The sequence below is a fragment of the Homalodisca vitripennis genome, chromosome X, assembly GCF_021130785.1.
Source record: "Homalodisca vitripennis isolate AUS2020 chromosome X, UT_GWSS_2.1, whole genome shotgun sequence".
Lineage (NCBI taxonomy): Eukaryota > Metazoa > Arthropoda > Insecta > Hemiptera > Cicadellidae > Homalodisca > Homalodisca vitripennis.
The window spans coordinates 30,923,300-30,939,799 of NC_060215.1; the positions used below are offsets into that span (position 1 = coordinate 30,923,300).

Genomic DNA, 16,500 nt, shown 5'->3' on the forward strand with positions numbered 1-16,500 from the left:
TAGCGAGTTGAGGATTCAGGGACTTTATGGGAATTGGTTGACATGAACAAAGAATGAAAAAAGACAATGCTGGTGATGAATTGTAGTGTTTTCTGTACGATCTATCCATTAAATGCAAAGTATATGATTGGAGGGATACAGGTGAGGGATGCCTTTCAAAGATGCGTGCTGTGAAATCATAAGTGAATACCATTCTGACCACATATTTTTCACAAAGTCACAAAGAATTATCCACTGACAATTTCTGCCTCCTGGCCAGACAGTGAGGTAGTAGCATTTTACCAAGAGGTATTACAGCAACTGTTGGACTTGTTTCTGAACATGACAGTGCCCTGGCTCACAAGCCACTCATTGGTCTGTTTTAGCTCCTTTGTGAGCCCAACTCATGTTACAGAATAGATATGTTGCAAGTAAATGTATTGTTTTAAAGATGTCTCCTACCACTAGCAGATGAAATTAATAAGTAAACCTTTAACAGCGTATTGGTGGTACATCATTGGACACTTATATTGCATTTAACGTTGAGTAGTTAAAAGACCAAAATAAAGGATAAAAATCATGTAAGGCTTCATTGCTCATCGTTATAAGGATATAGCTCAGTGTTGTTTCAGTAAAGCTGAATCTTAAATAAGAAAAGAATACATTTCAAAATACATAACCACACCAATTAATCATATTGAATGTGTTTGAAACAAATGTTTGTTGACAGGTAACGACTGTAACAAAAGTGGTGCGAGAAGTGCACCATATGGGCCCAGAGGGCCAGTCCGTGCCGGTGGACTATGTTTCGGTGCCGGTGGGTCTGCCATACTCTGCTGTGCCACCCACCACCTCGCCCCACCCCCATTCCCACCCTCAGTTCTCCAACTACGAACATATGGCGGGCCAGGAGCCACCTTTCCCTCCCTCCGAATCAGGTATGTAGCTCTCTGACCATGTAGCCCTGTTTGTTAGTTTACTTAGTAGCATATTAACTCATTTTAACTTATTTGAGGGAATGCTTTACCGATTTTATTTTTAGCATTAAAAAAATGTCCATGATTCAGTATAAAAATTTACATTGGTACAATTTTGTATGATTTCGCAATATTTAATCGAAGTTTTATGGTTATTTATGAACACGTTGTGTACCAGTTTTTAGTTTTGTAGTCCATTCTATCCAACTTTGCTTCAGAAAATGTTAAAGATATACAAATACAAAAGGTTAAAGAGCTCTAGAGCCAGAAAAGGTAAAAAATAATTGATGGAAAAGCAGCAAGACTTACCTGAATAGAACATTGGAAAAGGTTGCACATAAAATAAACACTACTATCACCATTATCAATGTTTTCCTAAAAGATAAGAAAACAGGAAGTCAACAACACAAGGTAGATTATACTGTGAATAATCTACTGATTACTGGGAATCTCGTAGTTTGTTACTTGGTAAGGTATCAAGTGGTGCAATCTAACTGATATTAAATGTGAAAGAGTCACACGACTTTATCATCTATTCCTTGATAACTTCTATTTTTCTGAATTGGCAGTTGTCAGCCTTTTAATGGACCATATTGGTGGTAAAACAAATTTCAACATTTTTAGTTGTAAAGAATGGTGTTGACATAAACAAATTTGTTGTGATTTTGAACGTTAGCCATGTCTGTGATTATTAACCTTTGAACATTCCATAAACCCATGAATGGTTACAGACATACTGCAACATTCATAATCCTGTTTTATCCAACATCACTTTCCACAACAGAAACTTTGATAAGTGCTTCTCCACTGTAATAATAAGTACCCTACCTATGAAGTTTACTGCTGCCAACTCGGAAGAAAAGAACTTGAGTATAAGTGGGTCACCAAATTTCGTGACCTTATCTCAATATTAGATGGACAACCCCGCCTAATACTTGAATAGACAACAATCATTACATCATTTTTATTTGTATCATTCCCACATTTTAAGTTTTTAGTGTGCAACAGTTGGCATTACTGCCGTTTTTACATGTGTGGTTGAACTAGTTAACTGTGTATAATTTTTCTCATGTTGTTGATTTTCTCTACTCTCAACAGCTCCAAGAAAGCTATTAGTAATGGCTAAATATTTTTACTAATTGTCTTATTCAATGTGCGACAGTTCTAGTGCTTCATTTAAGTGAGACTTGCTGATTCCCTATAGACTTAACATATTAGAATTTGAACTTATCCTTATCAGTTGAGAGTGTACACATTGTGAAACTGCAAGTCACAATAATCTATTGGGCTATGCTATAGTATAATGTTACGTTATGTATTCCAGGGCGACATTACACGGATCAGTATCGGCCTACTTATCAAGACTATGACCACTATCCGTATCCAAACCAAGTATATCCAGGGACATATCCTGCTTACGGACAGCAGGACTATAGCGAACGGCCCCCCACCCCTCCCAGTCCGAGCGAACCCAGCGACTCCCCCACGCCCCAACATGGTAACTCGTTGTCCCTTCATTATATAAGTTTTTTTATTTTTGTGCTGACTCTGTGCATGTTGTAGACTGTCCGCGTCAAGGTTGAGACCAGTGATATTTATTCTCTTTTGTCGTATACAGTCATCTTGCTGTCTTAAGAACTGCAATCTTTGTCAGTTTGTCTCAAGTTTTGGCCCCTTAGGGGCTACTAAGGTTTTTGAGGTGGCCACGTACACCTAACGATCATTGGCAACCCCTAAAAGCCATACAACTTTGGAATTTTTGTCTTAAGAACTGCAATCTTTGTCAGTTTGTCTCAAGTTTTGGCCTCTTAGGGGCTACTAAGGTTTTTGAGGTGGCCATGTACACCTAACGATCATTGGCGGCCCCTAAAAGCCATACAACTTTGGAATGCTGGCAGTTTTTTTTTTTACCAAAATAATATTTTGAAAACCGTATGTCATAAAATTATAAAAAGTATCTAATTTTGAAGCAAGTAATGGGTATATAGAAAGTTTTAGTTATATATTTTTTTTAGTAAAGTTGAAAGTTAACAGTTGACTACTAAATTACCAAATTTATGTGGAAACATTATTTTACAGAATTTTGCAATATAATATTATTTAATTAGTGTATTGCTAAAAATCTTTGGAGTATGAATTTATGTACATAAAATATTTTCCACTATGGACATTTTTAAAACAAAATTCTTTGCTCATGGACAGGTAGAATAGAAAGCAAAACAAGTAAGACTTTTTTTGTTATTTTAAGATCAATATATGGACACCTTATACCAGAATATATCCAGAATCTACTAAGCACTTCTGTACATCTTGAATTTTTTAATTAAAGTTGCAATTGTTTGCAGGCATACATAGTTATGAAATGTATGAGATGAACAAACAAAAATTCTTTTCAAACATAAATTAATGCTTTCTTTAATACATTATTGGCTACTATTTTACTAAATTCAAAAACTATAACAATTTATGATTACAACTCTGATTAGGCCTAACATATGTATTTTGTAAAGGATTCAGCCCTGCAAAAATATGAAATAAGCTCACCACAACAGTAAAAAAGACTGACGCTTCTAGGGCTGATGAAATACAAAATTAACTTTACTTCTTGTTAACTTTGTTCTCATATTATTTGGTTAAATGTAAAGACTACAGATTTCTACAAGATCTTTACAAATTTCCTCTAGATCTTATTATTTAAATTACTACCATTCAGTGTTAGAATGCACCTAGTGTATCTGTTTATACATTCTTTTCAGATTTTTTAAGAAAGGGGCCTCCATTCCCATCAGCAGGGTACGATGAGTTAGAAGCGGCACATATCTTGCCACGCACAGACCACTACAGGATAACTCCTTCTCCGGGAGGCTTAGGAGACAGATATGGTAGTGTTTGCTTGTATATTTAAAGCAGTGCTCTTTTAGGTTAACCCTCCGACTGGCAACGTCGTAAATTACGACTCATTTTTTTACCGCTTTGAACTGGCAGAGTCGTAATATACAACTCATTAAACATTGTCTACTATTTACGTAATAATTCAGAGAATTACCGCTCAAATCGTATTAAAAGTTATATTACTTTAATCAAAAGATTTCAAGCTTTCTAATAATGTATTCACTTTTACATGTATATAAATGTTTGTTCTTTTACTGGCCGCTGAAAGCTGACGACTAGTTGCGTGTGACGTAACTCGGCACCTGTTACTGTTCCGGACAGCTGATCAAGTATGTTCACATGATCAAAATGTAAAAAGAAAGCGTAGCTATTATTGGTGCCCTGCCTGCAATTGTGGGATTCACCCCACATGCTTCCACAAGTTGCAGCACTTCTGGAGGGACAAAAAAGGTGGGACGGAAGAGAGCTAATGCTGGGGATGACTCTGAGTAGACACTACTGACATCTTGTATATAGTCTTTTTTTTTCAATTGTAATTTTATTTGTAAATAAAAGTGTTTATAACTATATATTTTCTTTTTGAGCATAAGTAAGTGGACATTTAGTATATTTTGGATTTTTAAATAAAATTAATTTTGTGTTTCGTTTGAATGGCATAATATAAAAAAGTGTTTTTTGAAAAACAAAGTTTTGACTTCTGATCATCAAACATCCACCATTATTTAAGTAAGTCAAATAATATTTATTTGTATTTTATACAGAATATCCCGCTGAGTAATTTGATGTATAACACTTTATGTTTTCCCCAATAAATAATTGTACAGGGTAAAAAATTCAAAACTGCACAAAGCTTCAAATTAGTGTGCCAGTAAAGGCTTAAATGCGCGCCAGCCAGAGGGTTAATAACTAGTTTAGTTTAGAATATACATCCCTCGCAATCCAACAGCTGACAACCAAGAGTAATAGAACTTTCTCGTCAGGGATTAAAATTCCTGTCCCAACCCATATCCCTACATCCTCATTTACAGGGTGTTTCATAAGAGGTTGGTATAACTTCCTGAAATGGTAATAGATACAAAAAAGAGGGAAATTCCTTCAAACACTCTAATTGCTTTCGGAATGGTAGTCACCTGAAAAAGTGTTATTTAAAATTTTACTAAACTGCCAGAATAAGATTCAAGAAAAAATAAAGATGATTATAGGAACAGAGACAAAACTTTCGGTACCTTGTTTATTTTAATCAATTTTGAAGTACCTAGAAAATGAATTTTTGCTATTTAGATGTACATAAATTATATTTTGCCTACATTTCCTATTCCATAACAATATATATTAGATTGCTCTAAAGCAGTAAAATTCTTTTTCTAAGTTATGCCTAACTCTTTAAAAAAGAGCCTTCATAATTTAGTGTGTAGATTGTAGCTGCCAACTGCACTTAAACTGTATTTCTCTGACTGTCAGGGATGAATGGGTTAAGGTTTTTTATGAAATGAATACAAACCTGGTAGAATATTTTTACTGTCAAAATTCAGAAAAATCTTAGATTTTCTTCTGATTTTGATTCGTTTTATTCCGGCATTTAAAATGTGAGAAAATATATTTTTGTTTAAATACTATTTTAGAGAAGATACAAAAATCTTTGCTTGAAAATCTAGAAGCAAAAACCCAAATATTAAGTATCAGAAGACATACAATAGAAGAAACAAGCATCAACATCTAGCAAACTTGGCAAAGTTGCCGATTGGATGGCTAAGTTCAAAACCGATTGTGACACAAACTCCTGATGAGTCATTCATAAATGTTACATATTGAAAAAATTGTGTCAGTATACAGCTCAGAAACTGGTATTTCGGATGAAACTAGGGTTGCATCACTACAGTTAATTTTCGGATTAAAAAAATTAATTTCGATTATGTTACACTATACCTACCATTCATAATTAATTGGTTTATCTGATTTATTACTTTAATGGTAAAGTAACCACTGAAAATAATGCAACTCAATTTTATAAAATAAAATAAAATATAAATGTAGTTAATTTAAAAAATTATTTCTTTGTTTTAATTTTCTATGTATTGTGTGTTTTTATTTTTATTCATATAGAAATACTAACTTGGTACTACATTATTTATATAAATTATAAGTTAAAATTTTTCACAAATTCAATTCATAAAGGAATTGGACCAATTAACCCATTGCGGATCACTGACGAGCTGGGCTCGTCACCACACGGGTGATGAGCTCAGGTCACAAAAGCAGACTGCTTTAAAGTTTCCCTCCAAATAGTTCTATTAATGTCTAATAGATCGGGTGATCGTCTTCACTTGTCAACTAAGAGTGTTTAACAACGGTCTACGTTTAGAGTTTTCAAAAGTTTTATAAATATCCTACAGATCGCAGTTGTATGTCGAAGTTGAAAAATCATTCATATGAGTTTACTTTCTGCTTTTTAGCGCTTCTGATTGGGTGTTTTCCTCAGTTGTTATTATAATACTTTTGAGGTTAGTGACACAACTAATCGATGCATACGTACATGTTGGCGGGTTTAGTCTAGACAATGGCCCGGATGTTGTAATCGCTTCGCCAGAGCCGCTTTATTTAGACTATGATTCAGACATCATCCCTGCCACCCCGGAACCTTGCTCGCTTGTTATCGTTCCTACATCATGAATACCCCAGCAGGCCCATGTTCCATCTGAACGAATACCTTCACAGCTGAATTTTCTAGTATACAATAGCGAGCGATACGATGTGGCGCACCATTGCTGTTCGTGCGGCCGCTGACCGTAAATAATTTCGTGCCCGCGCGTCAAAACAATACGATCTGCAATGGGTTAAGGTTTTTCCTTTATCCAGAGTGTTTAAATATTCATATTACTTTGCCAACAAGGTTTTTATTACTTTATATTATATAATTTATATTGGGATACATTTGATCAAATAAGGTGATCAACTTATTGTGTTTTGATTTTTTGCAGATCAAATGAGCAATCCATGGCCTATTGATGATTCAGGTGAACCTTCACAAATACCTCATGGTAAGAAAACATTTTTAGATCCATGAGTTTTACTAATATGTTCACTGCAGCAAAAGCGCCCAGTAATGCGCTAAATATACTGCACAATTTGTACCAATATATTTTATTTTATCGTCTTTATTCTTGTTCAATAGACTAAAAAAGTGGCATATCAGATGTAGTTAAGGATTAATGTACATGATTGATTTAAATATCTGCTGGACAGTCACCTGTACCAGAGTAATTATAATTTTTTAAACAATCTAGGTGACAAATTTTAAACTATTCTTTTTTTCTAAGGTGATTTTATGCACCACGACATTCTGGCATTGTATCTAAGTATTTCACACATAATAAATAATAATAAACTGCTAATAAAATTATCTTACTTAACATAATAGCATACCTGCCAGTATGTCAGTTCAACAGATAAAAGGAACATTTATTCAATAAGAAACAATTTGGAAATTATATTCCAAGATGGCAACAGCAAACAGATGAAGAGTCAACCATCACATTAAAACTGTCAGAATGGACACCATAAAAGCGTACAGCCTAAGCAGAGTATGTAGATAGACAGTATACTCCAAAAAGAAGAAGTCCGAAATGTTTTAGGGTGCTGTCAACAACTTACAGCACGTGGCAGTGTGTGATACTGTTCCATTGGAACATTACTACCACACTGCCATGATAAACGTACTGTCAGTGGCAGTTTCGGTGAGGGACGCGTTATTGTCAGAACTGTCAGCCAAAATACATGTGTTACTTTGTCTTGTCATACATAAATTGTATTCTTCACTAACCATTGCATTTACATTATATCCTATTACATACAATTTTTGTCGTTTGTTACTATTATTCATAACCGGGTTTGAAATCGTGAAATATTGGCCTAGAAGTATTTGATGTGTGATAGAAAGTGTCTTAACACACCCCAGTATTGTTGTCAATCAGAATATTTTTCCCAACTTTCTTGTAGTGAAGTCCCCTTGAATCAAGTTTTGCTGAGACCCCTGGACATAATCATTTTACCAGTGGACTATTTTTTTTTTTTTTTTGTTCGTGTTCTCTTATGCAGAAAAATTGCCAGCTGTATACAAACTTCTACTGTGAACAGTTGGCTTTTTTTACATGTATCATATTTAACATAAATATAGTTTTAATCGGAAATTTAACTCCACGTTTCTGACTGAGCGTTAGTTCTTTGTGTGAATTTCGTAATTACAACATCGTTCCTTTTGCGTAACAAAAAAGCCGAAAAATTACTTGGCTCTGAAAGTTCAGTATTTTAAAAATTAGATTCCAGAATTTAAATACCTTAAGACGTATCGTAGTATTCTGTATAACTCATTCTCCTAAACATCATATGTACAGTGAGGTAATGTTATCAAAATTTTAAAGGTTTATAAATAAAATATAATACATTTAACATATATAGGTTTAGATGTATCAAAATCATCAAAAGTCCCTAATCCAAACTTTTGTTAAAAATAAAATGAACGATTCTATTGATAAATTTATACTTTTAAAATTGAAATTATTTATTTCCTCAACACATCTGGTTTTTGGAGTTTTTACGAAACCTACCAATTTTTGGTTTATTTTAATAAATAGGAATGAAATAAAATACAATGAAAATTGATTAGAGCAGAACAGCAAGTGTAGTGCATCAAGTTAAACTTCCTAACCTATTAAGATTAAATAGTCTAATCATAGTTTTATAAAATACTGTTTTATAATAATTATTACTGTAACAGGTTTTTGCAGTTGTAGCTTTTAAACAGTTCCATCATTTTGCAACTTGAGGAGATTTGTTGAAAGGTTTAAAAATTGTTTTAAGATGTAATATTAACGTTATTAGCTTAAATACAGTACATAGCTCTTTTCATTCTTTGTGTACCACATCTATTTAAATGTAATTAAATCACTTGGGGGAAAGAATTACAGAATTTTTCGCAACACTGATATTTCAAAGATCTAATAAAAGACTATTTATATTAACATTTGTTTCACATTGATAAATGTTGTTTAGGTGATGTAGGAGATTTAGTAGGCAAAGTAGTTTATGGGTACGACCCCGTATCACCGTACGGGACGCTGCAGCCCTATATTAGGAACGGGTCTGCAAACGATGGCCACAACTACGATGATAGGCCTGGGTATCAGGAGACAGCCTCCCCTTCAGTAGACGATGACCACAGGGGTCAGTTGTTTTTTGGAATGTAATATTGGTGGTGGACACATAGGGGCATTACTGTCCCCTTGTTCTTCTAAAACTGTCCGTCTAACCTACTCTTGGTTGTAGTATTTTACTCTCTATTAATTATTTTTGCTATTAACTTTTTTCATTTATCAATGTTAATAATGAATTTTTTGCATGCTCTTTCCATCGATGATAACCACTGAAAACTCTTTTGTCAATTTAATTAATTTTTTATATTATCTATTTTATGTGCTGATTTTATTGTGTAACATTTCGTTTTTTTTTTTTTTTCTTTAAAGGTAAAACTCTTAATTCCTATAGTACGCATTTTTGGAACATTTCAAATTTCCTTCCTTTTTTAATAAATTTGACCATTTATTAGTTATTTCTAAATGTTTCCTCCTCATAACAGGCCGTCTGGGTTTATTATTTTGTAGTTTAATTTAACCTTCTGTAGTGTACATATTTGGTATATGGAACATTGTAAATTAAGTGTATTAAACCAATAGGTAAAATTTCTTATTCTTCGCTTCAGAGAGAATCACTTCAATGAATCCGAGGGCTTTATAAATTTATATAAACTAGCTTTTTTGGGAGGTGTAACAATATATTCTATTTTTGAATATTGAGGAAGCATTATTAAGTTTTCCCCAATTTTTAACATGAAGGTTTCACATATAAAAGGTTTTGCTTAAAAAACTGAAGGCTCGAGATGGGTCGTGGAAGAGAAAGTTGGAGTCAAGCGGTTGTCAATCTAAGACTCATGTTCACAGCAATAGACCATCGGTAGAGTTACATGTACATAAGAAACCACGATAAACGCATAATTCGTCATTAACACTTCAAGCAAATTAGATAATAGAATGTAAACACAGCGTAGGTTGTACCGTTGCTCGATGTTTCTCAGTGACACAGATAGATGATGATAGATGAAGCATTTAAATATAACGTGCACATTTTGATAAAGCCAGTTGTAATGACAAAATTTCAGTGTTTAGTTAGCATGATGCTTTTTCCAGTGTTCCATTTAGATAAATCTTTCTGGTTCCTTAAGTATTGTAGCCTTACTGTAAAAATTTAAATTCTTAAGTATTTTTAATTCTTGAATACTTCTTTCTATCTGGATCTGGGATTGCTGATATTAACCAAATATTTTGTGCGTACGGTTTGAAGCAATCTATTCACGTGAAGTGTTTTGCACAGTTACGGCATTGTCAAACACACGTTTAAATGTATTAAGCTTTACTTATCCGTACCATTATGCTTTTGATCATATTTTTTGAATTTAGTGACCCACCAAGACAAAATTTTAATTATCTATTGAATGAACAAAATTGTATTTTTATTGATATAAGTGTGCATTTAACAATGCCACGTGCTATATGAATAGGACTTTTAACATATTGCTTCAAACCTTAAGTACAAAACATAACATTGTAGTTGTTGGTATACACAATAATTAGTGTCAATAAACTAAGATGTACTAAACTTGGAAACATTTTTTTATTTGAATTCTGTGCTTCCAATAACTGTCCAGCCAAGACAGTTTTGAGATTAGGTGACATTTTGTTTGTCCATGAGACCACACACACTGGCAGACTTACGATAGGCACTGAAAGGCAAAAATAAAGTCTTTCAGTTACGATAAAATATAAGCATTTATAATTTTATTTATTATGGTGAATTCAATATGAAATGTATTTGAAATAACTCCAAACATAAGGTAGTTGTGATAACTTTTACATTCTTTATATTTGTTTGATTTTCAAACCGTATCGTAATTAACATTGAAATATTGTTGCCAACCCTTTGGTGAGAAGTGACAATCGGAAACTGTATGTCATAAAAGTAGGTGTATAGGAACTAAACTATACCTAAAATAGTAAAAAATTATTTCATTTATTTTAAGATGAAAATGTAAGGAGAAACCATTTTAAATAGTTTTAGTCGTAAGAATTATGAATATGCGAATCACTAAATTACTGTTACTATAGTAACTGAATGAGACGTTTGAATGTGGAAATTATTCCGCACCAGTTTTTATTACTCATTTTTTATGTGGAAATTGTAACTAATCAGTCGTTGAAGGTTAGAATCGGCCTGCAGTTTATTTGTGGAAAATTGTGCACAGATATCAGAAACAGCCGCCTACTGTTCCTCTCACAAAACACAGCTAGCTTTAGCAGGAAATCTCCCCAGCATTTTGTACTCTCTCCTGGATTATTCTAAATTTAGAAATAGACTTTGTTTCCTGTAATAATTAATGTTCTTATGAGAACCTTACAGTTCAACTAAAACCACAGTAAAATAGTGAAACTCCCTTATACGTCTCCCGCATAAAAAATCTCCCCACCTATAACATTTATTTAGTTTCACCAAATAAATCAGGCTATCTTAGCACCAAAAAGCCCGCTTTTAACGTTTTCCCATCTATACAGTGCCTGTTTTGATATATTTTGATGGTTTAAAAAGTTTTTTTGAATAAACTTTGTTTCCTGTAATTAATATTCTTATGAAAATCTTGCAGTTCAACTAAAGCCACAGTAAAATAGTGTAACTCCCTCATACGTCTCCCGCATAAAAAATCTCCCCACCTATAACATTTATTTAGTTTCACCAAATAAATCAGGCTACCTTAGCACCAAAAAGACCGCTTTTAACGTTTTCTCATCTATACAGTGCCTGTTTTGATATATTTTGATGGTTTAAAAAGTTTTTTGACTCGCAAATCACTGTTTTAAACTCTGCGTGTTGTCTACGCCTTGACAACCCTCCCCCCCCCCCCCCCCACCAAGGGTACACCAGATGAGCAAAATGGGAGCTGGGCTGGGGGAAGGCGGAGAGGGGTGTGTTGGAGGCTTTGGAGGGGTGTGTTGGAGGCATTGGAGGGTTCAGTGTCAGATGAGTGCAGCTCACTGTTGGTGTCATGTCACGAGCTTGTGCGCGCTACAGTGAAGCCGTGAACTTCTCTGCACTTGCCCTTTATCCTCATTGCAGCTCTCATACAGAAGAAAACTTACAGAAATGTGGAAACAGTGATTTTGGGGGCAATAAATGACAAAAAACTGTCAGTCGCATGTTAAGTTTTCCACTTGTAGCATTGGTATGGACTGTCAAAGCGGGAATACGTTATAAGCTGTTTCCACTGTATAAAAAAGAAATACTTGTTTGTAAATATTAAACATATGGTATTTTGTAAGATCAGTAGGCCTACTACTAAATAACAAATATAGCTACTCAGGAAGGAATTAAAAGTGCTTATTGTAAATTGTAAATAAATTACATTGTTGTAAATTGTTTCTTGTTTTGACTTATTTTAAACAATATTATGAAGAAATCAATGCAATAAAGATTAAATATCACATAAAGTAATAAATATTTATATAAATTGTAGTGTAGGGTACTGAGGTTTTTGAATGCAGATAATGGAACATGGTTCCTTTGTGTTGTAAATAGTCTGCCAGTGTACATGTGTGGATGAAGGGTGTAATAATCTCCCACCATCTCTGGGAAGATGAAATATAAATCAATTTATAAACATCATTATTATTACCATTACATTCAGCATACAACAAACCCTTTACCAATACTAAATTTCCTTGTTTTTAAGAGAAAAAAAAAAAATTCCGTAGTGATTGTTTTGAGATTAATACATTAAGCCGGCTTTGTGACATTGTATTTGACCTCATAAGAAGAACATTAAACTTCAAACACATTTATGCTCTTGATTTTAGGCGTAATATTAAGGAAGATGTCTAATTTGGAAAATATAGACGCATCCACGTGCTTTTTATATCACTGCTAAGTAGTACTTTTTGAATATTTAAATGATGTACATAGTTTGAGATTTTTTTCTGAATAACCTATAAAAATATTTCAAAACACTAAAAAGCGTTTGGATGCGTATTAATTATATCTTTAGAATGAGACACATCCCATAATTCTTAAGACTAAAACTAAAATTTATTGTAAAAGTGTTCGAAGTTTAACATTGTTCTTATGGGACTAAAATCAAGATGGCCACCAGTACAGCCGGCTTTTAAGTAAATTATTTGGCTTTCTCTTGAACCTTGATAATGCTTGAAATGAATTGGCTCACACTGATATATATTTTCCCTCCAACAGGAATGAGATGGCGAGACCCCAACTTAACCGAAGTCATTAGTTTTCTAAGCAATCCTAACAATGTCATCAAAGCAAACGCAGCAGCCTATCTTCAGCATTTATGCTATATGGATGATCCAAACAAGCAAAAAACGAGATCGTTGGGTGGCATACCTCCTCTTGTAAAGTTGTTAAACCACGAAAGTCCAGATGTATACAGGAACGCATGTGGTGCTCTCAGGTAAGCGTGTGCTAGAAGAGGAAATTTTCATTATTTCAAACATCTAAAAAAATAAATTATTAAAATATTACGTAGTAAAAGCTCTTTAAATAAATCAAATTTAACATGTTTGCTATGGTAAAAGGTCCTCATTATGTACCTTATATGCAGCAAAATTTTAACTCATAGTTTCCGTTCAATTGGTGCTATTCTGTTTCATTAGTGAAGCTCTTAGTAAACTCATTTAACATGTTTGCTGTGGTAAAAGGTCCTCATTATGTACCTTATATGCAGCAAAATTTTAACTCATAATTTCCGTTCAATTGGTGCTATTCTGTTTCATTAGTGAAGCTCTTAAGTAAACTCATTTAACATGTTTGCTGTGGAAAAAGGTCCTCATTATTTACCTCATATGCTGCAAAATTCAAACTCATGATTTTCATTCAATTGGTGCTATTTTGCTTCATTATGATCTAAAATAACTGTATTAGGTGATATTAAATGTGTACACTTAAGTAATCAATGAGACTGTCCGGACAGTGGCCTGCATTTTTACAAATTAGGTATAAAATCATAATAACTTACCAGTTGTGATGAGTCATATCGAAAAGAACCAAAAACGCTTCACATAACCTTGATTTTTCATGGTTCTGTCTCTAAACAATGTAACTGTCCAGATAGTGGACCTGCTCATAGTGTAACAGGACGGCAAATCACTTTGACATGTTTATTCCACTCAAAAATTGCAGAAAAAATTTGTTTGAAAAATTGTTAATATATAAAATGATACACATTCATTAGTGAAGAGAAGCTCCTCACTGAAAGCAGCGTTGAAGAAATTGCTATTGGACAGACCTTTCTATTCTCTCGAGGAATTCCTACAAGGAACATTCCAGAACTGACCCAGCCACCTCAGAATAAAAGGCCATTGTAATTGTTTAAAACGTTGATTCATTAACAAGAACTTTGTAAAGGTCCATATGTGTACGTATTTCACTACTGTCCTGACTAAGTGCTGCAGCTTTGGTAACGCAACTGTCTGGACAGTACCCTGCAGCAAACATGTTAAAAGGTATTAACATACCTTAACATATTATTTCACTAAAACCTGTTATACCGTACATTTGAATATTGTGCATTCATAAATAAAACTAAGTACAAAAGCACTTTTACTAGTTTCTGGCTGTCTTATATTACAACTTTTAAGTTGGTAGCAATGTTGTGTACATTTTCATTACAGCTGACCTAATGTCGCTTGCTCCAGAAATAATTTCCTAATCTAAATGTATGAGAAGTGATTACCTTATTGATTATCACCTAGATCCACCTAGATTTATATAGTTAAAGTTGATTTATTAGAGGCACATATATGTGTCAGCTAGTCTATAGTGTTTAATTGCTATGAACAAAGTGGCACATATGATCCTATCACACATTACTTATATTAAAAAAAAAAAAAACACTAAGCATTTTTGAAATTATTTGATGTTAACTGCAACAAACCACCTTGCAAATATATGTGCCACCTGGGAGCGAATGTGTTACGGGTCTTTAATAATTGGGTGGTGCCAGTAAACTGAGTGTGGAGTTAGCTCCATTTTATTAGAATTGGTTCTAGTTTCACTTGGACATTCTCTTTGAATGATAAACAACATCCTAAATTAATCTAACAGGGAATTAATAAACTTTACATATTTTGTTCTGAAATTATTGTTGGTTTTGTCAATTTGGAGTGGACCCAATAGGGAAAAACTTTGCACTAAAAATAATATTTAATACATAAAAAGTAACTTAAAATAATAAAAATTAATAAATGGGACGAAATCAGTTGTTGCGGTGATTTACAGTGGGTTAACTTCAAACATCAATTTGTACAAAACATTTTTTGTCATGTAATGAAATGTAACATCTTGTATTCATTCACTCAAGTTGAGGTAACATTTATTCTTGGTTTAACCCGTAATAGCCTAGTGTAGCAATATGGACGTAGGGATAAGTCAATTCCTCACACAGAGTATTCATTTCTCTCTTTATTATCTGGACCGATACAGGTTACATGATAAAACTTTGTCAAATTGTAATAATGTTTTCCTTATTTCAGAAATTTGTCGTACGGCCGACAAAACGACGAAAACAAACGAGCGATCAAAAACGCTGGTGGTATTCCTTTACTCATGAACTTGTTAAAGAAACCATCGGATGCGGAAGTAAAGGAATTGGTTACTGGTGTTTTATGGAATTTATCTTCCTGCGAAGTAAGTTTATTGAATACTTGCCTCTAATTTTGTGTAATGTATTGTTGATACAAACATAATTTACACTCGGTAATGACGCAGTTGGCATGTATAAACACAATTAATTATATTGTGAATATCAATTTCTAGAGTAGTCGACAATTAGAGAGTCAACAACGTCAGTGAGTGCAAAATATAATTGTTGTATTTCCTTTTTAAAACCTTGCAATCAGCGTTTGCTGAACTATAAATTAGGATGTAATTAGATGACAAGCTCAAACCAGTTAAAAAGTTGTCATTGATGGTGTGTCAGTGTGGCAAAATGGCGACTGGTCTGTTGTTTATTGTTAACCACAGAGCCATATACAGCGAAGTTCATAGTTATGTTTTCATATTTATCATCTAGTTTCAGTTGCTTGTATTTGAGCCATTGTTCATATGTAGGTTGTGTAATAGTTAATTACATTTTCTTAAATGTGGTTCTTATTTCACTTAACATGAAGAATTTTAAAGAAGTAACCATTTGTAAGACTAATTTTCTCTTGTGTCTGAAGTTTTTAGTTCGTTTTTTAAAATATTTTTGTAAAAGTGCTATTTTAGCTGTATTTTTATAAAAATTGTTGTGAAAGTATTAAACACTTCTTATAAACATGAATCTTAAAACATTGGCTATGCAGTTCTGAAATATTTAAAAAAATGTGGTTCTGAGCATAAGCCCTACTCAATTCAACTTTTGCTAAGTTACTTTAACGGAAATTTTGAAAAACGACTAAACGTTTGAGTCCCAACAACACAGTCAATTATTCTGGATCTGGCTAACCATTGGGGCAAACTGACATTGGGGGTCTGATTGATACTGTGTAATAATAAGTTG

The 16,500-nt window shown here is 33.4% G+C and overlaps 1 protein-coding gene across 8 annotated transcripts in view; it reads left to right on the forward strand.

Moving 5' to 3' along the window:
• The window catches only part of LOC124368878 (catenin delta-2), a 94,230-nt gene that overhangs the window by 39,100 nt on the left and 38,630 nt on the right, over positions 1-16,500 (forward strand). For 6 of the 8 annotated variants that reach the window (XR_006923016.1, XM_046826354.1, XM_046826355.1 and 3 more), the window contains 7 exons: positions 710-917; positions 2,281-2,454; positions 3,713-3,838; positions 6,827-6,886; positions 8,898-9,068; positions 13,194-13,413; positions 15,494-15,647. Coding sequence is in view for 7 of the 8 variants with exons in the window: in XM_046826354.1 (XP_046682310.1) it covers positions 710-917; positions 2,281-2,454; positions 3,713-3,838; positions 6,827-6,886; positions 8,898-9,068; positions 13,194-13,413; positions 15,494-15,647 (1,113 nt within the window). In the remaining variant the exon portion in view is untranslated. The remainder of the gene's footprint in view (positions 1-709; positions 918-2,280; positions 2,455-3,712; positions 3,839-6,826; positions 6,887-8,897; positions 9,069-13,193; positions 13,414-15,493; positions 15,648-16,500) is intronic. The other 2 variants (XM_046826358.1, XM_046826360.1) reach the window with 1 other exon arrangement.